The 26,495-nt window shown below is 44.7% G+C and overlaps 1 protein-coding gene across 3 annotated transcripts in view; it reads right to left on the bottom strand.

The window, feature by feature from the left end:
- The window catches only part of CEP192 (centrosomal protein 192), a 79,104-nt gene that overhangs the window by 42,328 nt on the left and 10,281 nt on the right, over positions 1–26,495 (bottom strand). For all 3 annotated transcript variants that reach the window (XM_068147654.1, XM_068147655.1, XM_068147656.1), the window contains 18 exons: positions 25,522–25,676; positions 21,640–21,783; positions 21,138–21,270; positions 20,149–20,286; positions 17,990–18,054; positions 17,723–17,908; positions 16,626–16,749; positions 15,140–15,270; positions 14,170–14,368; positions 13,941–14,058; positions 11,358–11,529; positions 10,237–10,534; positions 9,014–9,162; positions 6,452–6,667; positions 3,494–3,619; positions 1,898–2,041; positions 1,627–1,690; positions 821–960 (listed from right to left, as the gene is read on the bottom strand). In XM_068147654.1, coding sequence (XP_068003755.1) covers positions 821–960; positions 1,627–1,690; positions 1,898–2,041; positions 3,494–3,619; positions 6,452–6,667; positions 9,014–9,162; positions 10,237–10,534; positions 11,358–11,529; positions 13,941–14,058; positions 14,170–14,368; positions 15,140–15,270; positions 16,626–16,749; positions 17,723–17,908; positions 17,990–18,054; positions 20,149–20,286; positions 21,138–21,270; positions 21,640–21,783; positions 25,522–25,676 — 2,702 coding nt within the window. The remainder of the gene's footprint in view (positions 1–820; positions 961–1,626; positions 1,691–1,897; positions 2,042–3,493; positions 3,620–6,451; positions 6,668–9,013; positions 9,163–10,236; positions 10,535–11,357; positions 11,530–13,940; positions 14,059–14,169; positions 14,369–15,139; positions 15,271–16,625; positions 16,750–17,722; positions 17,909–17,989; positions 18,055–20,148; positions 20,287–21,137; positions 21,271–21,639; positions 21,784–25,521; positions 25,677–26,495) is intronic.

Raw genomic sequence — 26,495 nt, 5'->3', positions numbered from 1 at the left:
CAACACCTCACCACAGTCAACAGGGACATCTTCAGCTAGATCAGGTTGCTCAGAGCCCCATCCTCCTCATCTGAAATGATTCCAGGGATGAGGCTTCTACCACTTCTCTGGGCAACACGAGCCAGCATTTCACCACCCTCACTCTAAAAACAGTCACAGTATCACAGTATAACTTAGGTTGGAAAGGACCTCGAGGATCATCGAGTCCAACCTATCAACACAGACCCCATGACTAGACCATGGCACCAAGTGCCACGTCCAATCTCCTCTTGAACACCTCCAGGGATGGTGACTCCACCACCTCCCTGGGCAGCACATTCCAATCACGAATGACTCGCTCGGTGAAGAACTTCCTCCTCACCTCGAGTCTAAACCTCCCCTGCCGCAGCTTGAGACTGTGTCCCCTTGTTCTGGTGCTGGTTGCCTGGGAGAAGAGACCAACCCCTTCCTGGCTACAACCACCTTTCAGGTAGTTGTAGAGGGCAATGAGGTCACCCCTGAGCCTCCTCTTCTCCAGTCTTCTTTCTATCTAGTCTAAATCTCCCTTTACTAGTTCAAAACCATCATCATTTGTCCTGTCCCAACAGATCCTGCTAAAGATGGATCCTAGCAGATCCATCTTTCTTCATCAGCCTAAGTACTGAAAGGCCACAATCAATTCTCCCCTGAGCCTTATCTTCTCCAGGCTGAACGGCCCCATCCAGTTGTAGATGTCCCTGCTCACTGAAGAGGGGTGAGAGTAGATGACTGGGTACCTTCCAAACCCAAACACTCTATAATCCCACAATTACTGAAACACATTTTGTAAACAGATGCAAACCTTTAAGATATTTGGAACATGTATCTTGGCTGTTCCAGCTCTTGCTTGGAGACGGACACTTTTAATCACACTGCTGGGTCCGGGACTATCCAGCTCCACATCAACACTTGCTGAGAACACATCTGCTGGACCCAAGGAATCTAGGAACAGTTTCATGAGTAACAAAGGCAAGCTAGCAGCAAGGGCCACTCCTATGGATGCATGCCTCACTTCAGCTACTGTCTGATCTTAACACATTAATGTTGTGGGGATATTACAGAAGCTCTCCTACTACCCAAGCAACTTTTTTTCCTCCTTTCTTTTAAATAGGCTCACAGGACCTTATCTGAGAGTCCTACTGCTCTATCTTAAATGTTGCTAAAGTTGTCCCTAAAGCAAGCAAACAAACAAAAAAAATCCACTGTCACATACTAGTCAAGCTAGGGGAGATATGCATTATTCACTATTTAGGAAGACAGAAAAACTCGAGAGGTTTCTTCATACTTCTTATCCACTTTGTAATCAATGGAATACTTCAAGTGATGATTTAATTCCCTCAGTAAAAAGAGTAAAGCAGATTCCACACATCTTGCAGCAGATAACCACACTGGACAGTTTGATACTGAAGTATAAATGTTCCTGTTAACATCTAAAAGATTAAGACATGGAAGTACTCTGCCTCTTTCAGTTTCTCAAAGTGAATGTGATACCCAAAACATTAGGATGCACAAACCAAACCAGAAGGTTTCATTTCATGTTTGCAGACTGACTTGGCTAGAATTGCAGGAACACTTTCTTCAGTTGAAATGAAAATCAAGTTGCTATACCTGAAGAAGAAATTTCTCTCTTAGGTGCATGGAACACAACCCAAACTGTTAAAGCTTCAGGATCCTGAAAAAGAAATTGGTTTATTCATCATCTTATGGAGGGGTATTACTGAAGAGAAAAAACAACAAAAATAAAACACACACCAAGAACAGAACTGTACTGCTCAAGTAGGTAGATAACCAAAAAATCATTACTGTGAGCTCAGCTATTTGGAACCACCAGTTCAGAAAGCAAGTAAGAGGAAGAATCACACAATTACAAGCTACTCACTTGCCCATCATAGCTTGCATGCATTACACGATTTACAACTGGTGGAGATGCTGTCTGAGAAATGGCATCTGCTTGGAGTGATTGCTCACTGGAAGGACTAACTGGTTCCTTGGAAAATGTGAAGCAACTCGAAGCTTCTGCATCCTGAAAAAGAAACAGAGCATACTCTGGGAAGCATTAAATCTTATTGACACTAACAATAATGCTGAGAAACACAAGGCAAGTTTTGAGCCATTCAAGGAATTTGGAATAAAGCAATGGCAAGACTACCTTGTAGGTATGTGATAGTCCAGCCCACCTTCCAAGAATAGTCAGAAACCCTTTGTACACTAAAAGGAGCTGGGACTGGCTAGTTTAAGGATTCAAGAAGTTGGGCTGTTAAAGATCAAACCTCAGTCAACACCATGACCTGATCCACCTTAATTTCAGGTGAATCCTTTCTTGTCTCCCACATAAGAAAACAAGACCAGCCTGGAAGAGCAACCAACCTATTCAAAGCCCCAAAATCTATGCTTCCACAGAGATAGAGAGAGGAACACTGCAGCCTGTAATAGAAGCTATTGCTAACTAGCTGAGAGACAATGCAGATAGAGCCTTGCTCCCACCCCTGCAGAGGATGAGAGAATAGGCTAAACTTGGCTGCTTGTTTTAATAGTCAGCTCTTTACATATATCCTCCTGTTCAAATGGAAGGTTCAGGCAAGACAACACTTTTGCTATGTGCTGCCCTGTACTATCAAATCAGGCAACAGAGCCAGGGGCTGTAAAAAACACAAAACAAAAGCAAAATACCAAACAAAACAAACAAAAAACCCCCAACCCTACAGAAAATGAGCAACCCACAACAAAACCCCCAAGACCACACGTAGTCCAGAAGTATTTTTGCTGGTACCATGTCCTGATTTGGGCTGGAACACAGTTAATTTTCTTCCTAGCAGCTGGTACAATGCTGGGGTTTGGATTTACAATGAGAATAATGTTAACAATGCTGCTCTTCGGTTGTTGCTAAGCAATGTTTGTACTAAGTCAAGGACCTTTCAGCTTCTCTCAGCAGAGGGTCAGTGTGCACAAGGACACAGGACACAGTAAAGATAGGTGACCCCAGCTGACCACAGAGATATTCCATACTATATGACATGGTGCCAAGTACATAAACTAGGAAGAGTTGGCCGGGGGGCACCATTATACAGGGATTGGCTTAGGCATCAGTAAGCAATCACATTGTGCATCACTTGTTCCATATATTCTATTACTACTTCCTTTTCTGTTGTGTTATACTATCTTTATCTCCACTCACAAGCTTTACTTTTTGTTTCTCACCCCCCAGATCTCTCCCTTATCCAACTGGGGAGGAGTAAGCAAGTGGTTCCCTGGTGTTGACTTGCCAGCTGGGGTTAAACCAGGACATACCATTAGAGCAGATCTAGATCATCATTCTGCCATTAATTTATTTGCTGGCTAACCAGAGATTTTTTCAGATGCTGGCATCTAATGTCTGGCCAAGATTCTTAATGACATAGAACATAAAACATTCTGGTATTAAAACTCAGTATCACAAGAAGTTAACTCTCTCATAGAGGAAGCTCACTGTACTTACTCCATTAATGATAAATCGAAGAGGCACAAAAGCATGGGTTTTGTTGACCACTTGTAGTGGCAGAGCCTTCCTGCTGCCAAAAGCCAAATCACCAAAATCCAGAATACCTCCTGGACCTGCATGCACCTGATTTTAAGGCAAAGAAGAACTTCTAAGGAATGAAAACTTCCAAAACACACTACCATACAAAAACACCAGCAAAGTAAGGATGTCTTTCACTTGTCCCATCCTCTGAATGCTACACCCACATCACTACAGACCTCCAAGAAGGCATAAGAGGAGTCTAAGAAACATATTCGCATTGGTATCAAAAGGCTTGACACCCACAGGTTATCTCCCACATAGTTCACCTTAATTAAGCCAATCTTTAGTGCAGTATTTTATACATCAAGTATAAAAATCAAATTAAGTCAATCTTTGGTGCAATATTTATGCATTAAATATAAAAATCAAGATGTTTTTTGCTAGTTTAAACAAGCACACCCATTTCAACTGTTACTATGTAGCTAGCAAGTAGGAAGTGTCAGGTATGGGTAGTTAAAATGACATTTAAGCAATTAAAACAAAAAAAAATCACTAAGGAGTTCTTTTTTGTGAGCATAAACACACCAGAGTGTTGTGGTCTGCAGCAAAATGAATCTGAATTCTATGAATCTGTAAAATGTAGCTTTTTTTGGGGTACTTTTTCCAGTCTCAGGGATGTAACAAGACATGCATTTCAATATGAAGCAAGTTTGAAAGGCCTACATACCACAGAGATTGACAGATTTTGCCCAACTGTGTATTAAAAGTGCAAGAAAACTTAAAATTCATGGAAGAAGCACTGAAAATTATTTCCAGGCATCTGTATTCACCTAGAATTTCATTACTTCAAAACATACACTTAGCCCAAAGCAAGCTAATAGGCCACCTTAAAATGGAAACCAATTACTAGCTGTGCTTACTGACTGAATATTTCACTTTTATCAGCAATGCCCCAGATGACCAAGTTCAGGCACTTCCAAAACTACCATCAAGCCCACTTCAGCCTGTCCATACTCTTAAATTTAGGACTACATGATGTCAGATAATGTCAATCACACTGTCTCCCACATGGTCCCAAACCAAACAGAGCTCCCAAACAGAGAGGGACCTGGGAGAGCTCCCAAACAGAGAGGGACCTGGGGGTGCTGATCGACAGCCACCTGAATATGAGCCAGCAGTGTGCCCAGGTGGCCAAGAGGGCCAATGGCATCCTGGCCTGCATTAGCAATAGTGTGGCCAGCAGGAGCAGGGAGGTCATTCTGCCCCTGTACTCTGCTTTGGTTAGGCCACACCTTGAGTACTGTGTCCAGTTCTGGGCCCCTCAGTTTAAGAAGGACATCGAAACACTTGAACGTGTCCAGAGAAGGGCAACAAGGCTGGGGAGAGGCCTTGAGCACAAGCCCTATGAGGAGAGGCTGAGGGAGCTGGGATTGTTTAGCCTGGAGGAGGCTCAGGGGTGACCTCATTGCCCTCTACAACTACCTGAGGGGTGGTTGTGGCCGGGAAGGGGTTGGTCTCTTCTCCCAGGCAACCAGCACCAGAACAAGGGGACACAGTCTCAAGCTGCGCCAGGGGAGGTTTAGACTCGAGGTGAGGAGGAAGTTCTTCACCGAGCGAGTCATTCGTCATTGGAACAGGCTGCCCAGGGAGGTGGTGGAGTCACCGTCCCTGGAGGTGTTCAAGAGGGGATTGGACATGGCACTTGGTGCCATGGTCTAGGCATGGGATCTGTGTTGATAGGTTGGACTCGATGATCCTCGAGGTCCTTTCCAACCTAAGTTATACTGTGATGGTTGTTCTTCATGGTGAGGCAAAACAAAGCATTTTATGTATCTGTTAACTTTTACTTTTTATTTACTCCAAAAGAAAAAAAAAATATTCTCTACAACCATAAGTAAGCTGAATGTAATAAGAAATCAAGAAAAAGCCTACTTGATATAAAATAAAAGCAATCATTAAAACTGGAAATAAAGGGGGTTTATTACATTTTAATGCCCAATGGTATCCAACATAGCAGATCCTTGTAAAGAATAGAATAGACCAAACCAGGTTGGAAGAGACCTTCAAGATCATCGCGTCCAACCTATCAACCAACACCACCTAACCAACTAACCCATGCAACCAAGCACCCTGTCAAGTCTCCTCCTGAACACCTCCAGTGATGGTGTCTCCACCATCTCCCTGGGCAGTCCATTCCAATAGGCAATCACTTTCTCTGTGTAAAACTTCCTCCTAACCTCCAGCCTAAACCTCCCCTGGCACAGCCTGAGACTGTGTCCTCTTGTTCTGGTGCTGGCTGCCTGGGAGAAGAGACCAACCTCTGCCTGGCTACAACCTCCCTTCAGGTAGTTGTAGACAGCAATAAGGTCTCCCCTGAGCCTCCTCTTCTCCAGGCTAAGCAACCCCAGCTCCCTCAGCCTCTCCTCATAGGGCTTGTGTTCCAAACCCCTCACCAACTTTGTTGCCCTTCTCTGGACTCATTCCAGCAAGTCAGCATCCTTCCTAAACTGAGGGGCCCAGAACTGGACACAGGACTCGAGGTGTGGCCTAACCAGTGCAGTGTACAGGGGCCACACTGTTCCTGATGCAGGCCAGGATGCCATTGGCCCTCTTGGCTGCCTGTTCCTGCTGGCCATACTGTTCCTGATGTTTAAGATCTCATCCATGCTTCCAATAATGAACAAGTTCTTATTTGTTCTTTTTAGATAGAAATCCTCATTTCCAGGTTATGAACTTCTTAAACATTCTCCTACATTCCCTTCCCACTTCAAACATCACAAATTCCAGATTCCCTTGAAGGACAAACTTGCATTCATATTCTCCTCCAGTGTCATTAAACCAAATATAAAACTCCAACACACAAAAACCCCCCACCAAACAAACAAAAACAACGACAAAAAACCCAACCACAAACCATAAGCAGCAGCTACTTACTTCTAAATCAGGGGTTTCAGCAACAGCTGTCAGAACTACCCTACTAGCCTGAAAGATCGTCTTGTCTGCAGAAACTGGCCAGGAGGAAACACTGAGAACACACTGAAAGATCCCTGGGTGACAGGGAAAGAAAAGTATTTTCACATCCTCGGTAGAATAGGGTGCTACCATGGCTTTGTTCTTGAAAGCCAGGCATTGATGCTTCACAGGATTCATCTGAAAAACAACCAAAATCTCTGTCATTCTCAACATCCTCTTGCCAAAGGAGAGTTTATTTCAAAACACCACAGTTATCTGGCACCACAGTTCAACATGGACATCTTGCATATGTTTTTGTTCAAAGTTCATTACAGCACCTTGAAATCCCCTCCCCTCTCAGCTGTAAAAATAAACAAAAATACTCCAAAACCCAAACAAAACCAAAAAAGAGTTAGGTAAGTCAGCCTGAAAGTTGCTGAGATTTCTTTCCAGCACCTAGTGCAAGATTAGCACCGGGAGTAGAGCAGGGTATATTTAGGCTGGACATTAGAAAATATTCGTTACTGTGAGAGTGGTGGAACATTGGAGTGGGCTGATCAGGAAGGTGGTGGAGGCCCCATCCCTGGAGACATTCAAGGCCAGGTTTGATGTGGCTCTGAGCAACCTGATCTAGTTGAAAATATTCCTGCTCACTGCAAGGCTGTTGAACTAGATGACCTTTAGAGGTCCCTTCCCACCTGGTGCATTCTACAATTCTATGAATTTGTGAGTAAAACCTTGATTTCTGAGAAAAAACAGCAACAAAATACTTAAAGCCATCTTTGTTTGGTGCTTTGTGCTATCAAAGATGAGAGGAAAAGGTATGGTAGAAAAGTACTGGCATGTCAGTAAACTATAGGGCAAGATATCTTTCTGTTGTGAACACACTCATAGTTAATGTTTGAGCAGGAGACAGACTCCAAGTCTGCTCAGTGCACAGTATCACACAGTATAACTTAGGTTGGAAAGGACCTCGAGGATCATCGACTCCAACCTATCAACACAGACCCCATGACTAGACCATGGCACCAAGTGCCACCTCCAATCTCCTCTTGAACGCCTCCAGGGACGGTGACTCCACCACCTCCCTGGGCAGCCCGTTCCAATGACGAATGACTCGCTCAGTGAAGAACTTCCTCCTCACCTCGAGTCTAAACCTCCCCTGGCGCAGCTGGAGACTGTGTCCTCTTGTTCTGGTGCTGGTTACCTGGGAGAAGAGACCAACCCCTTCCCGGCCACAACCACCCCTCAGGTAGTTGTAGAGGGCAATGAGGTCACCCCTGAGCCTCCTCTTCTCCAGGCTAAACAATCCCAGCTCCCTCAGCCTCTCCTCATAGGGCTTGTGCTCAAGGCCTCTCCCCAGCCTTGTTGCCCTTCTCTGGACACGTTCAAGTGTTTCGATGTCCTTAAACTGAGGGGCCCAGAACTGGACACAGTACTCAAGGTGCGGCACCTCAGAGTTAACTTGACTGAAAAAACAGTATTTAAAAGTATTGGGCAGTGAACAAACTAAATGTATATATTGATCCAAGGAAACAATTTTAAATGAGGCTCTTGACTGTAAAGCATTTCATTTTAAAAAACCAAAACATCACCTCCTGGTACACCAGAATCTGAGGCCTGAAGAGCTGCACGAGAGCTTTGTGCTAATGAGTGACTAAAATAAAAAATATGTAAGAAATGGTAAGTGTCATAAACACCTGTATGTACAAACACACAGAACTGTGCTCTGATGGCTTTTAAAGAGGAAAGGCGGTGCTACAGGTGCTGGAAAAATAACGCCTAAGGAGGAGTACGATAAGGAGCATCTTGACAAAGGTCATCCTGGCCTGGATCTGGAACCATGTGGCCAGCAGGACTAGGGCAGTGATTGTTCCCCTGTACTCGGCACTGGTGAGGCCACAGCTTGGCTGCTGTGTTTAGTTTTGGGTTCCTTGCTACAAGAACTATGTTGAAGTGACCTACCCTAGATGACCCAGCTCTGGCAAGGGAGTTGGAGTCAATCTTCAGAGGTCCCTTCCAACCCCCAGCATTCTGTGGCTCTGTGTGTGGACATGACAGAGCGTGTCCAGAGAAGAGCAATGAAGCTGGTGAAGAGTCTGGGGATCAAGTCTCATGACTTGTAGGCCACTCACTATGGCCTACAAGCCATCTATATCACACAGAACAACCCATCTAGCTTGCAGCCTGCTCCAAATATTTCTCATTGTTTGTCACTCAAGACCTCCTGACTTCAAGCAAAAATGGGAGCAAACTGTGCAGAACATTTTACCAGTAGCAGTCCTTGGTAAGGTTGCTCTCTTTATTAGGGCTGACTCAACTCTACCACACTTCATGCACAAATCAACCTCATCACATGGGATTTATCTCTCTGCCTACTCATTTGAGTAAGTCAGGTGGCCCAGCAGCAGAACTGCTTTTGTGTAAACTCTAAAATGGGGGGAAAAATTACAAATCTACATAGAAGGCTCTAATTTTATCTATCTCTTGTAACATTACAGCATTACTGATATAATTTTGTTTAAAAAACACACAAACTCTTACCTTTTCCCCATTAACTGAAACACTGAGTATTCCAATGATGACCTGTGACCACTGCTTAGTTGCATTAGAAATGGTAAGAACAGCCTCTGATGCAATTCCCACACAACAGGTATTAGGGAACTTCAATTCTTCTGGTACTTTTACACATCCTTTGAAAGGAAATATGCTCCTGTTAGTTTCCAAGTGCTCAGAAGCAAATCAGTACTCAGGGCTGCCACTATGTCAACTTAAACTCATTTGACAAATGCTTCACTATGGCAAGGTCATGTTTGACTCTTAAAGTTTGCATAGGAATGTTTTCCACAAGCCTGGTACTCAATTTCAAGCAAATGTTTCTAAGTTGCATGTCAAAGGGGGTGGGGGTCTAGTGTCACATATAAAAGTAGTTATGGAAATAGCACACCTCATGTCGACACAGGCTTGAGGAAGAATGACTAGAAAGCTGAACAGTGGAAAAGGACCTGAGGGTTTTGGTCAACAGTTGGCTAAACAGGAGGCAGCAGTGTGCTCAGGTGGCCAAGAAGGCTGGTATCACAAACAGTGGCCAGCAGGACTGGAGATGTGATTGTTCTCCTGTCCTTGGCACTGCTGAGGCCATATCTCAAATACTGGGTTCAGTTTTGGTCCCCTCACTCCAAGAAGGACACTGAGGTGCTGGAGCATGTCCAGAGAAGGGCAACAAAACTGGTGAAAAAGGATCTGGAGCACAAGTACTACAAGGAGTGTCTGAAGGAACTAAGGTTGTTTATTATGGAGAAAAGGAGGCTGAGGGGAAAGACCCTATCTCTCTACAACTGCCTGAAAGGAGGTTGTATAGCAAAATGGGGTTCAGTCTCCTCTCCCTGGGAACAAGTGATAAGAGAGAGGAAACAGCCTCAAGTTGCACCAGGGGAGGTTGAGGCTGGACATTAGGAAAAACTTCTGAAAAGAAGCCTTTTATATGACACACTAATCTGCATTGCTTAGGTTTAGTGCTAAGTCAAGATAGCACTTGAGAGAAAGAGCAAAGTACAGAGGACACTTGGCAGCTTATCTTTTCCCTTCATAACCAGAAAATGGCTTAAGCCTGACACTCTCCTCCTCCAATTCTTTAGTCTGACTGCCTGCTAATATTAATTTATGCTGAGACAGAAATATCATCTACTTTCCAAATAAAAAACTGAATTGCCAGAGCCTTGTCTTGCCTGGCCTAACAGAAGGTGGCCGAGAGATGCAGAGTTGACCTGGTAAATCCAATTTGGGATGGTCTGCCTCTTTATGGATTGCTGCTACATTTGCACAAGTAGATGTCAAATGCTCTTCATTCTTTGGAAAATCTTCTTTGGATGGGTCCTGATCCATTAGATCAAGTTTTCGTTGAAGACCTACAAGCTGATATTCCTCTGATTTCTGGTCAACAGTAGGCAGTGCTTCTTTTCTACTCCTTTGACAGGAGCATTCCAGATTTTCAGCTACACGTTCCTGAGGAGGAGTTGGGCTGGCTCGAACAATTGTCGTGCTCAGTTCAGAAGCACTTTCATTCTAGTAAACAAATACAACAATATGCAGTATTAACAGAGAGGGTACATTAAACAAGACAGACCTTAGTAGTGGTATCACCATCCAAGAAAAATCATAGAATGGCTTAGATTGGAAGAGACCTTAGAGATCATCTACTCCAACTTCCCTGCCATGGGCAGGGAAGCCTATGGTTGCTTGGTTGCTCAGGGTTTCATCCCATGTGGCCTTAAACATCTCCAGGGAGGGGGCATCCACAACCTCCCTGGGCAACCTATTCCAGAGTCTCACCACTCATACTGTAAAACTTCTTCCTAATATCCAGTCTAAATGTACTCTCCCTCAGCTTAAAAACACTTCCTCATCTTGTTGCTAGACACCCTCATGAAAAGCCCCTCTCCAAACATCCTGTAGGTTCATGTACTGGGAAGGCAGATGTAAGACCTCCCTGGAGTCTTCTCACCTACAGGCTGAACAACCCTCAGACTATTCTCATAGCAGAGGTGCTCCAGCCCCTGGATCATTCTTGCAGCACTTCCCTGGACACACTCCAACACTTCTTGTGATGGGAACACCAGAACTGGATGCAGTATTTGAGGTGAGGTCTCAAAAGAGCAGAGAAGCATCCCTGTCCATGGTAGTGAGGTTGGAGTACATGATCTCTAAGGCCCCTTCCAACCTAAGCCCTTCTATGCTTCTATCAACTGTTCTGAAACCCTTACAGCTTTCCCAATTGAGAATTATTTTGACAATTACAGGGTATGCTTTCAGAGTAGGTGGCAGATGTTGTTTTGTTTGCTTTGAAGAAAGGGAATTCACATACATTTACTGTTCAAGATTTTCTTACCCAGTATGTCTCTGAATTATCTATCACAGCTGAGTCCTTGAGGGTACTGTCAGATTCAGAAACATAGGTCAACCTGCTCATGGTAGGACTTGAGTAAACTGACTGGGTTAGTACATCCTCTTTGCAAGAAGATGCCTGATAATATGACCCAGAAGTAAATTCAGCTTCAGATCTGAAAAGCAAAGTATGTCAGTGTAAGAAAACATTTGTAACACCCCAAACAAAATCAATACTACACATTTACCACACTATGCTGAAAGTCAGTTTACTTCATCATTCTCTTCAGGACAGTCAGTAGAAAACAGATACCAGCTCTCAATTAACCTTTACAAGTTCTGGTTTTCACATAACCACAGAATTGTAGGGTTTGGACAGGACCTCTGGAGATCATCTAGTCTAAAACCCTGCTAAAGCAGGTTTGCATAGATCAGATTTCCCAGAACCACATCCAGGCAGGTTTTGAAAGTCTCCAGAGGAGACTCCACAACTTCTTTAGGCAGCCTGTTCCAGTGCTCTCCCACTCTCACAGTAAAGAACATAAAATTCATGTTCAAATGCAAAGCATCAAACTTCAAGAACTGAGCTTGGATGCCAAGGTCACAGAAACAACAGAACAACTTATTAAAAGAATGAAGGTGAATCAATATACTTGTAGCTAACTAGATGAAAGAACATCAGGTGACATCACTCAACATGCCAAGCATCACACATTAGCATTCCCTTGCACTGCTGCAGTTCTCTTCATTTCACACACCTGAAGACCCAGGATCTCTTATCACTTTCTCAAACAAGAAAAAAAAGCATGAATACTGCACCTAATTCTGGTGCCTGCAGCATAAGGAGGACATCAAACTGCTGGAGCAGGTCCAGAGGAGGCCACAAATATGATCAGAGGGTTGGAGCACCTCCCCTAAGGGGACAACCTGAGACAGTTGGGGCTGTTCAGCCAGAATAGAAGGCTCTGGAGACATTATAGGCCCCTTTCAGGCACTGGAAGGCTGCTACAGAAAGCTAGGAAAGGACTTTTTACAAGGGCCTGTAGTGATAGGACAAGAGGTAATGATTCCATACAGTGAGGATGGTGAGACACTGGAACAGGTGGCCCAGGGAGTTCCTGGATGCCCCTTCCCCTGGAGGTGTTCAAGGACAGGTTGGATGAACCTTGAGCAATGTGGTATAGGGGAAGATGTCTCTGCCCATGGCAGGGAGGGGTCCTTTTCAACCCAAACCATCCTCTGTATCTATGAATACAATTCAAGGCACTATCAATTTTAACTGGCAATCCTTATGTCTATAGAACACACTCACAAAATCCACATTTCTACATTTCAACTTCTGAGAAATGCCAGGCAGCTGTAATCCTAATATCATGTACAACACACAAGCTGTACTTAAATATCCAACAGTGAACTGAAATGTTAAGGCAAAGAAATCAGTTGCCTCCTCCTTTTATGGGAGCATACGACAGCTTCTGGCTACTGGCCATAGTTATGTGTTCAAGACTAGATTTAGTTGTAATCACAGAGCTTATATAATGCTCACTGTTGCAGGAGCTCACTTAAACATTGCCCTTTCAGTTGCTAAGAAAGCCTTAGGTCCTAGACACAAGTTGCAGTTTTAAAACATGAAGTAGTCAAAAGCAAGTATTTCTCCCCATCCTCACTCACAAGCAGCAGTGGTACAAATCAGAACCCAACCCAGTGGAATACTTCCACGTGTCAAACATAACTTCACTGCTCTATACCATGTCAAGCTTGCTTATCATAAAACTAGAATCATAGCATGCTTTAAAGATCATCCAGTCCAATTTCCTCTGCAAGCAGCAGGGACATCTCCAACTAGATCATGTTGCTCAGAGGCCTGTCCAACCTCACCTGGAATGTTTCCAGGGATGTGGCTCCCACCACCTTCTCCAGGCAACACAGGCTAGTGTTTCACCACTATCACTGTAAAAAACTTCTTCCTTCTATCTAGTCTGAATTGTCCCATTGCTACAGACTCTAATAAAAAGCCTATCCCAAACTTCCCTATAGGACCCTTTAACTTTTGAAACAAAGTTTTCCAGGCTAAATAACCTCAAGTCTCTCAGCCTCAGAAAGGAGTTCTGTCCCTCTGATGACTTCTGTGGCCTTCATCTGGGACCTGCTCCAACACGTCCACATCACCAACAGCACAACCTCCAACCAAATGGCTTTATTTGTGACAGATTAATTACACTAGGACAACTATTAACAAACAGGGGATTTTATAGTTCTATTCCAACATAAAGTTCAGGTATGGGATGTATCTGACTGATGACATGTTGTACTCTTGCATTATTGGGTAATCCTGAGCAGAGACAGCAATGTTCCTATCCCAACATCTGTCTCTCATCAGGCCAGTGAGGAAAACAAAACCAATTCCTTAAGACTGCTTCCCCATATACATGAAAGCAAAGAGAAAGCTTAGTCTAAGCACAAGGTCCTATCCTAACATGTATCTCCTACAAACTGAGACCAAGAACAACATTCAAACTAAACCCAAATCCCTCAAAAATCCTCATAAAGCATTAATCATTTTTATAGCCTGCTCTAAGACATTTACCCTGAAAATGCTGTTCCAGAAATGTCACTAGGAGAAGAGTGAGTGAGTGGTGAAGTTGAAGGTCTGAAGCTGTACTGCTCATCTTCCAGAGGCTGCAAGTCACATTCAGCCTTATGCTCTGTTAAAGAAAACAAATTTAACATCAGTATTTATTTGAGCACAGGGAACAAGGCTCCTGTCAAAAAAAAGCCTTTTTAACAACTGGTTGCATTTATAGAGGTTTACTTACCGGTACTGTTGTCAGAAGTTGGGGAGAGCTTCTCAAAAGTTACATGTTTTGCCTTCCCACCACAAGCAGCACTGGCATCTTTTTTCCTGCTCTCTAACTTTGCATTTTGGGTTTTAGCGTTGCTCCCTAAATCATTACATGGTTCAGGAGTAGCATTATTCAATGGCCCAGCCTCAAACTTGCCTGTAGGGATTCCATCCTACAACAAAGCAAAAGGAAGTAAGCACCACATTAAGCAAAAAAAATGTTTGTTTTCTGTGTTTTGTTTAATTGGCTTTTACTTTGACATATGGCAATACATTAACATGGCCAATGGTATCCTGGGGCACATCAAGAAAACTCTGTCCAGGATGTTTAGATAGATTCTCCTAGCCCTCTGCTCTGCCCTGGTGACACCACACCTGCAATACTGTGTTCAGTTTTGGGCTCCCCAATTCCAGAGAGACTGGGATCTACTGGAGAGAGTCCAACAGAGAGCTACAAGGATGATTAAGGCACATGAACATATCTGCTATGAAGAAAGGCTGAGAAAACTGGGGCTGCTTAGTCTGGAGAAGAGAAGGCTGAGAGGGGATCTTATTAATGTCTGTAAATATCTAAGGGGTGGGTGTCAAGATGAAAGTGCCAGGCTCTTTTTGGTGATGCCCAATAACAGGACAGGGAACAAGGGCTTCAAGGTAGAAGAGGGAAGCCTCCACCTCAACATGAGAAGACACTTCTTTACTGGGAGGGTGACAGAGTACTGGAACATTCTGCCCAGAGAGGCTGTGGAGTCTCCTTCCCTGGAGCTTTCTAAAACCCAGCTGGATGCGTTACTCCGTGGGCAACCCCGATTTGGCAGAGGGGTTGGATTCGATCTCGAGAGGTCCCTTCCAACCTCTAACATTCTGTGATTCTTTACTTTTCCTCTCCCTCTCCTGCTTTTTTTGCTCAGATCCATGCATGCACTTAAAACCCACAAGATACATACATTAGCTTCACTTTTGGTAGCTGCTTCTGTATTCATGCTTTGATGTATTCCAGCTGCAGTGTCCATCTTTTGCCATGTACCTTCACAGCTGGCAGAACTGGCATGTTCTTTTGTTTGTGCTTTTAAGTCATCTAAGAACAAAGAAAAAGACAGTGTAAATGTCTGCATTCACCATCAGCACAAAAGACATGGACACGCTTGAGCAGGTTCAGAGCAGGCCACAACAATGATCAGAGGGTTGGCTCCATTCTGCTATGAGGACAGGCTGAGAGTTGGGGTTGTTCAGCCTGAAGAAGGCTCCACAAAGTTCTTATTGCAGCTTTTCAGTACTTAAAGAGGCCTATAGGAAAAGATGGGGAGAAATTCTGTATCAGGGACTGTAGGAATAAGACAAGAGGTTACAGTTTCAAACTGAAAGAGGGGAGATTTAGATTAGATATTAAGAAGAAATTCTTTACAGTAAGGGTGATGAAACACTGGCACAGGTTGCCCAAAATGGTGGTAGAAGCCCCATCCCTGGAAGTGTTCAAGGACAGGCTGGATGGGCCTCTGAGCAACCTGATCAAGTGGAAGGTGTCTCTGCCCATAGCAGGGAATGTGGTCTAGGAAAACTTTTAAGGTCCCTTCCAAGCTAAACCAGTCTATGATTCCAGGGATACACATGCTCCCTGAATGCTCAATAAAGAGCTGTCAGAAGTGCACAAATGCAAACACTGCAGGCACCAGCTGCTTCCTGGACAATACTCGAAGTGTATATTAAAGTCAGAAAATTAGCTGGCATTGTGAATACCATCCTCACCCTCTTCTCATTTTATTTTCAAGTAGCTTATTATACTAGCATAAGCTATACAAACCTTTTCACGCAGTGCTGTATGCAAAATAACGTGAGCATAAACCAAGATCTATTTGGCTTGGAGAAGAGAAGACCGAGGAGTGACCTCAACGTTTATAAAAAGTGAAGGGGGAGTGTCAGGAGGACAGTGCCAGGATCTTCTCAGAGATGTCAAATAGGTGCAATAGGTGCAAGCTGAAGCACAAGAGGTTCCACATGAACACCAGGAAAAAACTTGTTCACTGTGAAGGTGAGAGTGCCCTGGAACAGGCTGCCAGAAAGGTTGTGGAGTCTCCTTCTCTAGAGACATTCATAACCTGCCTAGACACATTCCTGTGCTATTTATTCTAGGTGATCCTGCTGAGGTAGAGGGTGTGGACTAGATGATCTTTTGAGGTCCCTTCCAATCCTTAACATTCTGTAATTCTGAAGTAGCCAAGAAAATGGAGGGCAGTACTCAGTATGAGAATGTTCTCCCTTGTGACAGGTTCTGTGTTTTTCTAGGGAGAGAGGGGGCGAGGGGTGCTCACAGCAAAAAAAGACATTTGGTGAATGAAACCTTGTTTCTCTATCACAGATGACTCTCAGTAGTCTTTAATAGCTCTGCAATAGTAATTCTGTTACAACCATTGCCTATGGTCCTTTTATAGTTACCTGTAGACAATTCAGACAGTTGTGAAGTCTCTTGAGCAGTACCACCTCCTGATGAATTAGGTGGTGTTAGCAAAGCAACAGGCTGCCTTTTCTCCGGAGATGTAATATAGTAACCAAATGATGGCTATTAAAAACAAACACACACACACAAACCAAATCACCAAATCTCCCTAGAACACAGCATGAGCAAACATTATCATTAATAAATAGGTTCAGTGGGCTGGTAAAGTTTGTGGTCTGCATACACCACAGCAGAACATGCCAACAATGTCCACATGTAATACAGGCAGAAATACACAGTATAACAGTATAACTTAGGTTGGAAAGGACCTCGAGGATCATCGAGTCCAACCTATCAACACAGACCCCATGACTAGACCATGGCACCAAGTGCCACGTCCAATCTCCTCTTGAATGCCTCCAGGGACGATGACTCCACCACCTCCCTGGGCAGCACATTCCAATGACGAATGACTCGCTCGGTGAAGAACTTCCTCCTCACCTCGAGTCTAAACCTCCCCTGGCGCAGCTTGAGACTGTGTCCCCTTGTTCTGGTGCTGGTTGCCTGGGAGAAGAGACCAACCCCTTCCTGGCTACAACCACCTTTCAGGCAGTTGTAGAGGGCAATGAGGTCACCCCTGAGCCTCCTCTTCTCCAGGCTAAACAATCCCAGCTCCCTCAGCCTCTCCTCATAGGGCTTGTCTTCAAGGCCTCTCCCCAGCCTTGTTGCCCTTCTCTGGACACGTTCAAGTGTTTCGATGTCCTTCTTAAACTGAGGGGCCCAGAACTGGACACAGGACTCAAGGTGTGGCCTAACCAAAGCAGAGTCCAGGGGCACAATGACCTCCCTGCTCCTGCTGGCCACACTATTCCTAATGCAGGTCAGGATGCCATTGGCCCTCCTGGCCACCTGGGCACACTGCCGGTTCATATTCAGGTGACTCATATTCAGGATGCCAACAGGTCATCAAGACACAACCTTATCAGACAAGCATAGATGACTTCCTCCTCCCATTGTTCACACTTTCCCCCCTCATCTGCAAAAAACAATAATAGTGCTAGCTACTGTTGCTGTTTCTTAGTATGAAGATACATACCCGTTTCACATCACTGCCTCCACCAAGACAACCAAGAGCTTCAGATCTCTGACCAAAGAACTCCCCCAGAGACAAACGTAAATAACTGGCATCCTTATCAAGATCAGATGTTCTCAGAACACAGCTATTGGCAGATCTCCACGACGTATCCGCTAATTCAGATGCATTCAGAACATCTACTTTTGCCTGCAGACAAAGAGATTGCACAAATTTCAACTTGCAAATAAATTCAGGAATTGTTCTGTTTTCACTGAGATCATTAATTACCTGCAAGACTTTGTGAGCTTTCTCAAATTCCTCCTGGTCTTGTGCGATCATAGCTGCTGCTTCAGCTGAAAACCAAAGGCAACACTTATTAAAACAACGCATTGGAGGAAAAGATCTCAGGATCTCAGGTAGTGATAGGACTAGGGGGAATGGAATGAAGCTGGAGGTGGGGAGATTCAGGCTAGATGTGAGGAGGAGGTTCTTCCCCATGAGAGTGGTGAAGCCCTGGAATGGGTTGTCCAGGGAGGTGGTCGAGGCCTCGTCCCTGGAGGTGTTTAAGCCCAGGCTGGACGAGGCTCTGTCCAGCCTGATGTAGTGTGGGGTGTCCCTGCCCATGGCAGGGGGGTTGGAACTAGATGATCCTTGTGGTCCCTTCCAACCCTGAATGATACTATGATACTAAAAGACAGACTGGATTCTACCAGTTGATTAAATACTTCTACAAACAAAAATTAATTCCACTAACCAACCCTGCTTGACCACCAATTCAAAAAAAAACAATTCCAGACAGCAACATTTACAGCATTCTCTCTTAAAGCAAGAAGAGCCTTGAGCGGCTCATGGACATCTTTAGAATACATTATACCATCCCTCTGTCAACTTCAGAAACTAGAAGAGATTGGGATAAGTACTGTTGCACAAATGGCTTGAAGCTGTTTAGTAAAAGAGATGACATTTTGGTGCTAAGGAATCAATTTGTCCACAGTACTACATGCACAAACTGGTATGACAAACACACACTCTCACAGAGACCAATCTGAGAGGTTAAGGTAAATAAGCAACTTTTAGTAAAAAGAAGTTCAAAAAGTATGAAATTTTTAGAAGGTGAGAGTCCTGTGAAGCCCTTCATCAAGCTTCAGCATTTTTCAAGACATTCCCAAGGAGGTCAGAAAAACAAATAAATCACCAGCTAGAGAGTTCAGCATCTCTTTCACATTCTACTTGGTTTTGTAGTTATTTCTTGTATATTCTGTCCTGTCATAAAGCAACACAGAATGACTGCTGCTGCTCTTGAAAGGAAGGATGATAATAATAATTAAAGTCCAGAGGAAAAACTGGAAAGGACAGCTACAGGAGTTATTTTTGCTCGTACTATAGGTACCTGTGACACATTTCACAATGCTTTGTGAAACAAAACTAAATGCTCTTCATGAGTGGAATAGGAAATATGGCAAGAAACGATCAACTACAACTAAGGATATCATCATATATATATTATATATCATTATTATTGGCATTCAACAAGTCCAAGTGCCGAGTGCTGCACTTTGGCTACGGCAATCCCATGCAGAGCTACAGGCTGGGGTTGGAGTGGCTGGAGAGCTCCCAAACAGAGAGGGACCTGGGGGTGCTGATCGACAGCCACCTGAATATGAGCCAGCAGTGTGCCCAGGTGGCCAAGAGGGCCAATGGCATCCTGGCCTGCATTAGGAATAGTGTGGCCAGCAGGAGCAGGGAGGTCATTGTGCCCCTGTACTCTGCATTGGTTAGGCCACACCTTGAGTCCTATGTCCAGTTCTGGGCCCCTCAGTTTAAGAAGGACATCGAAACACTTGGACATGTCCAGAGAAGGGCAACAAGGCTGGGGAGAGGCCTTGAACACAAGCCCTATGAGGAGAGGCTGAGGGAGCTGGGATTGTTTAGCCTGGAGAAGAGGAGGCTCGGGGGTGACCTCATTGCCCTCTACAACTACCTGAAAGGTGGTTGTAGCCGGGAAGGGGTTGGTCTCTTCTCCCAGGCAACCAGCACCAGAACAAGGGGACACAGTCTCAAGCTGCGCCAGGGGACTTGAGGTAAGGAGGAAGTTCTTCACCGAGCGAGTTGTTCGTCATTGGAATGTGCTGCCTAGGGAGGTGGTGGAGTCACCGTCCCTGGAGGTGTTCAAGAGGAGATTGGACGTGGCACTTGGTGCCATGGTCTAGTCATGGGGTCTGTGTTGATAGGTTGGACTTGATGATCCTCGAGGTCCTTTCCAACCTAAGTTATACTGTGTGATACTGTGTGATTATAGGCTGCTATCAACATCAGCTTTCAAATAGTTTGTAGTACTTAAAGCCTGAAAGCTTTCCAATATCCAATACTGACTTCAAGCAAAGCAACACCCAAATAAACACAAAAAAAGCCAAACCCATAAAGAACTAAAAAGGAGGTTTACATACATCCAGTGATGAACTCATTTATATTATCATCTTCAGAGAGATTTAAATCTTCTTGTTTATTGAAAGAAGTATAATAGGCAAGGTCAGTCACCCATTTGCCCTCTTCGTTTTGATAGACAACACTGTGTGGTAAATCACCTGGAAGATACAGCAAATGCCACGCTGCTGAGTAAAATAAAAACAGAATATGGCAAAGTCTCCAAAATTAAGATTAAAGAGTTCACTTCCCAGAAGTCAGCAAGTTAACAGAAAAGAAAAACAACAAAACAAACCACAACACACCCCAAACCAACTTAGCTGAAGCAGCTGCAACTGCAAGCTTAAACTAGTTTGCCATCAAATAACCTAAGTACACTAGACAAGAGTCAGTACTTTTCAGAACAAAAACAAGTCAAAATTTATCCATGCAATGTGTCCAGAGAAGGGCCACAAGGATGATCAGAGGGCTGGAGCACCTCTCCTGTGAGGACAGACTGAAGGAGTTGGGGCTGTTCAGTCTGCAAAAGAGAAGGCTCCGAGGTGACCTAATTGTGGCCTTCCAGTATCTGAAGGGGGCCTACAGGAAGGCTGGGGAAGGACTTCTGAGGATCTCAGGTAGTGATAGGACAAGGGGGAATGGAATGAAGCTGGAGGTGGGGAGATTCAGGCTGGAGGTGAGGAGGAGGTTCTTCACCATGAGAGTGGTGAAACCCTGGAATGGGTTGTCCAGGGAGGTGGTCGAGGCCCCGTCCCTGGAGGTGTTTAAGCCCAGGCTGGATAAGGCTCTGGCCAGCCTGATCAAGTGTAGGGTGTCCCTGCCCATGGCAAGGGGGTTGGAACTAGATGATCCTTGTGGTCCTTTCCAACCCTGAATGATACTATGATACACTGGAGTTCATTACCAGCTTATCCAGCTAAAGAAAAATCCATAGCTTACAATCTTATTTCTTTTTCCATGCAATGGAGTCTGGTCACAAATCTATACGTAGGTTCTAGCTAAAGCAACCTACCTTTGTCTGTTGTTGCTAAAATTGTGCTCTCACAGCTGTCTGGAGTTGGAGACAGGTAAGCATCAGGAAGACGATCGGAGGGCTGGAGCACCTCTTCCATTAGGACAGGCTGAAAGAATTTGGGCTGTTCAGCCTGGAGAAGAGAAGGCTTTGGGGAGACCTAATAGCTACACTTCAATATTAATATTCCTACCTACAGGAAGGCTGGGGAAGGACTGCTTAGAAGAGCTTGTAGTGATAGCACAAGGGGCAATGGTTTGAAACTGGAGCAGGGTAGATTTAGGTTGGACATTAGAAGGAAGCTCTTTACAAGGAGAGTGGTGAACCACTGCCATAGGTTGCCCAGGAAGATGATTGAGACTTGGCATGGCCCTGGGCAGCCTGATCTAGTTGGAGCTGAACCTGCTGACTACAGGGGGGGTTAGGACAAGATGACCTTCAGTGGTCCCTTCTAACCCATGCCATCTGTGAATCTGTAGATAAAGTCTGATAAACTTCATACCACTTGCTGTACTGCTCCAGGCTGCATTTGTTGCACAGGACATCCAGTTATCCCTTCTTCATTTTGTGAATTTTCATCATTAGCATTTCCTGAGTCCACTCCTGTCAGAGCCTGGTACGTATCAGGAACCTGAAAGCTCTGCTCCTGGGAAATAAAAAAAATAAAATAAAACATTAAGTTACACTAGCGTTGTAGGATCGTTGAAGTTGGAAATGACCTCCAAGATCAAGTCAAAGCAACATATTACAGTATCACAGTATCACAGTATAACTTAGGTTGGAAAGGACCTCGAGGATCATCGAGTCCAACCTAAACCTCCCCTGGTGCAGCTTGAGACTGTGTCCCCTTGTTCTGGTGCTGGTTGCCTGGGAGAAGAGACCAACCCCCTCCTGGCCACAACCACCTTTCAGGTAGTTGTAGAGGGCAATGAGGTCACCCCTGAGCCTCCTCTTCTCCAGGCTAAACAATCCCAGCTCCCTCAGCCTCTCCTCATAGGGCTTGTGTTCAAGGCCTCTCCCCAGCCTTCTTGCCCTTCTCTGGACACGTTCAAGTGTTTCGATGTCCTTCTTAAACTGAGGGGCCCAGAACTGGACACAGGACTCAAGGTGCGGCCTAACCAAAGCAGAGTACAGGGGCAGAATGACCTCCCTGCTCCTGCTGGCCACACTATTCCTAATGCAGGCCAGGATGCCATTGGCCCTCCTGGGCACACTGCTGGCTCATATTCAGGTGGCTGTCGATCAGCACCCCCAGGTCCCTCTCTGTTTGGGAGCTCTCCAGCCACTCCGACCCCAGCCTGTAGCTCTGCATGGGATTGCCGTAGCCAAAGTGCAGCACTCGGCACTTGGACTTGTTGAAAGCCATCCCATTGGACTCTGCCCATCTGTCCAGTCGGTCGAGGTCCCTCTGCAGTGCCTTCCTACCCTCTAACTGACTAACATCTGCCCCTAACTTGGTGTCATCTGCAAACTTGCTGATGACTGACTCGACCCCCTCATCCAGATCATCAGTGAAGATGTTGAAGTGTTTCCCAACACTTCCAGGGACAACGATTCCACCACTTTTCTGGGCAACCTGTTCCATGATTTGCCTTCAGTAAAAACATTTTTGCTAATGTGCATCTGTAAAAGACTAAGTCTTGTCTCTCTTGATGTGAACCAACAAAAATAAAATCACCTTTGCTCCCAGGCAACAGAAATGTTTAATGGGCAGATGCCACTGGAATTTGCACAGACAAGATCATCTCCCTGGAAAGGGAGTATGGTGAAAAGGCTTCTGGACTATACAATGGATTCACCACCTGGCATGATAAGCCCCTGAGCACCTCACCTTTCTTCCCCAATACCCCACACAATAACCAACCCACAGTCCCCAGTAATTCCCCTTGCCAAAGCTAACCAGTTTATCACATGTGTATGGGCAGATAAAAGGCTAAGGGGAAGGCGGAGGCCTCGCCCTCCACCAGACCCCTGTAAGCACACAAGGAATACACAGGAAGATTCCCTGGGGACAATACCCGGACACCTAAAAAGAACTGTGACCAGAAACTGTATAAAAGACCTAAGCAACGCCTGCTCAGGAAGAGAAAAAGAAAGAGAAAAAGGCAGACAGAGGACAACATACCGCGATTGAGAGATGGAGACAAAGCTTGATGCAAGCAAAGTGTCTACTTTATTGTACAAAGTATTTTCGTTATATAGGGTAACATAATCAAAAGCAACTAGTGATTAGTAATTAAATGTGTCCATTCGACAGTTACAGATTCGTGATTGGCTGCCGAGAAAATACCAGGGAACACACATCGCCGGGCACGGCCCAGGCAGGTGTTAGACAAAAGGCAAACGATCAAGCATCTCTTATCTAAGTTCAGAGAGAAAACAAAAGACTCTCTTGCAGTGTTTACCAGCTCTAGTTCTCAGGTCGTTCTGTGGCTTCCTGAGTCACAATGGCCGCTGGTAATCAGCTAAAGGCTTTTTCTCTCTACACAGTTGCAGTTGTGCAGTCACCCCCAAGAATACCTCTGTGCACACCGGCGTTTGTTCAATCCCGCATACCTGGCACAGACAGTCTCTCTTCCAAACTGGTTGATTTCTGTGCTTCTATAAACCATGGCCCTACACATGTTCTTTGCATCTATCAGCTGAATGCCAAAGCATAAACTGTTTACAACTTACTCAAGGCCACCATCCTTTCACTTTGAACACTAGATATGGGCCATCCATCCCCAAAACAATGCTGCAAACATCCTGTTATCTCTTGCTGAGCATTGCTGAGCTCTGTGATTCTGGCTACCGTTCCTAACAAGATGCATGCAGGCACAAGCACATAAAGCTTCAAACAAAGGCTCTATTTAAGTATCAGTGGCTCTGCTCAGTACCAGAAGTATGTTTTACTTTCACAATAAGGATCAAGAAATGCAGTATTAAATAGCCCAGCAGAAAAAGTCCATTCTCAGGAAACACTACTGATACCATATGAATTACAGGATTTCTCTAAGGATAAGTCTCTGTCATCCCAGAGAAGGAACAGAAACCCAGTTTTAGGAGTTGGGTTTTTTTTCCCCTCTGCAAGATCAAGTAACAGAACTGACTGCACAGGGTTCCCAGTCTCAGCTGCTTATCAGGAGAAAGAAGGCAATGAACAAGACAAGAAGGAGTATGAGGGGCAGGGTTAGAGAGGGGTGGGATACCTGAATGGAGGCTTGAACAGACACCATAATGGGAAACTCCTCAGCTTTGCTGCAGGCCTTCCTAACATGTATTGGGACAGTCAGCTACCTATACAATCACAAACAAGAGTTTCAGCTGGAAAAGACCTCTAAGATCATCCAGTCCAACCTTCAATCTAAGACCATTGTGACCATTAAACCACATTCCAACGTGCCATGTTTCTTAAACACTTCCAGGGATGGTGACTCCACCACCTCCCTGGGCAACCTATTCCAGTGCCTGACCAATTCCAATGAAATCCAGAGGAAACAGATTTGGTTTGCAGAGGAGCTCCCAAAGCAACTTGTTTTTGGAAACAGGCCTCCACCACACCACCATGCTTCTGCAGCCAGGCTGTTGGCACTGTAGAGAGCTACAAGGCTTACCCAACTTGAGGCTGTATCCACACAGCACCTTCCCCTGCTTCTTACCATAAATTTAACTTCCCAACAGCATCATCAAATATTGCAGGAGGCTTGAAAAAACAACTACACAGGCAAAACCAGGAGACCACGATGGACAGGCAAGCCTTAACATGAATCAACTGAATAATAATAATAATAAACCAGGTTGGAAGAGACCTTCAAGATCATTGTGTCCAACCCATCAACCAATCCAACCCACCTAAACAACTAAACCATGGCACCAAGCACCCCATCAAGTCTCCTCCTGAACACCTCCAATGATGGTGACTCCACTGAAGGAACCATCCCATGGCACCAGACAAGGGGTAAAGAGGGAAGCAGAAGGCAATGGCTAATGGAAGTCACACCAGCTGACAACACACTGAAGGGCAGGTACCAAAGCCATTGCACAATGCTTGCAGTTGGCATCTATCTTATCTCAAAACCAGCAAGACCCTCTGTAAGAAGCAGATGAAACAGCTGCTAGATGAAGAATAAGAAACAGAAAAATAGATACAAAAATAGCCATCTAGCTTCTTTCCACTTTGTTTTTTCCTCCCAGGGTAAGCAGAAAACATCAGAAGCTCACTCAGTTTTAGATTCCAGTTTTGAGCTGTATTTGCTGTCTTTACATTTAGGAAGAAAACTTTGGATTTTGACAGTACTTGGATTTGGCAGGAAATAAATAAAACCTGGCATAAAATCCTCGGTGATGGTAGCTTTTAAGGGCCTTTGGGCATGCTGAACATTGAACTTTACTTTTAACCCACCTGAAGCAAGCCATTCTCAGAAAGCTTCAGCGCTTTGCAGCACTCGGAGAGTCTCTGTATGTCGGTGTCACTTCTCAGTTCTGATTGCATCAGCTGTTCAAAATAGGCTTCTAGCTGGTTATCAAAGAACTTTTCATCATCAATATCATCAAGTACTGGAAGAGAAGAAAATGTCCATGAAAGGTAAAGAGGATATTTTATACTACCAAAGCCACTCCATTATTTTTGACACATGGAGTCTCGCAACACCCACACAGCAGAACTGTCCTGTTTTTCCCTTAAAATAATTGGGTCACAGGAACATGTAAGTGTCTTACTCTATGACTAGTGATATACAGCAAAACAGGGTAACTACAGGCTAGCATTTCAACTCCCAGGCTATGAAGTGACTCATCTTCCTTCACATGATCTATACATCACCACATTCCAACTAGCAAATCATAAAGATCCTCATAAATTTAAAGAAAAATATATGTAACAATTTTCATACTTAACAGCAGGTAACTGAAGCACAGTTCTAGTTCAATGGCAAAAAAACCCCATTAAGTACTATTACATGGTACATGTTTATCTGGAACCCAGGAAGTGTCCAGGATTGCACATTCACAGGTGCCTAGCCCATTGTCTGGGCTTGGGCATGTTTTGGGGTTTGACCCTTCAGGACACAGCCATCCAGCACCTGAAGGAGGCCTACAAGGCAGCTGCAGAGGGCATGTTTACAAAGGCCTGTAGTGACAGGATGAGAGGCAATGGTTTGAAATGAGAAAATAGTAGATTCAGACTAGATGTTATGAACAAGTTCTTCGATGTGAGGGTGGTGGAACAGGTTGCCTGAGGAGACAATTGAGGCCCTATCCCTAGAGATATTTAAGGTCAGACTTTACAAGGCTCTGAGCAACCTGATCTAGTGGAGGATGTCCTTGCTAACTGCAGAGAGGTTGAATTAGATGACCTTTGGAGGTCCCTTCCAACCC

The sequence above is a fragment of the Melanerpes formicivorus genome, unplaced genomic scaffold (assembly GCF_026170545.1).
Source record: "Melanerpes formicivorus ecotype bairdi unplaced genomic scaffold, bMelFor1.0.p_v2 SCAF_15, whole genome shotgun sequence".
NCBI classification, from domain to species: Eukaryota; Metazoa; Chordata; class Aves; order Piciformes; family Picidae; genus Melanerpes; species Melanerpes formicivorus.
The sequence above is the reverse complement of the archived record's forward strand: the minus strand, read 5'-3'. Positions and strand labels throughout refer to the sequence as shown.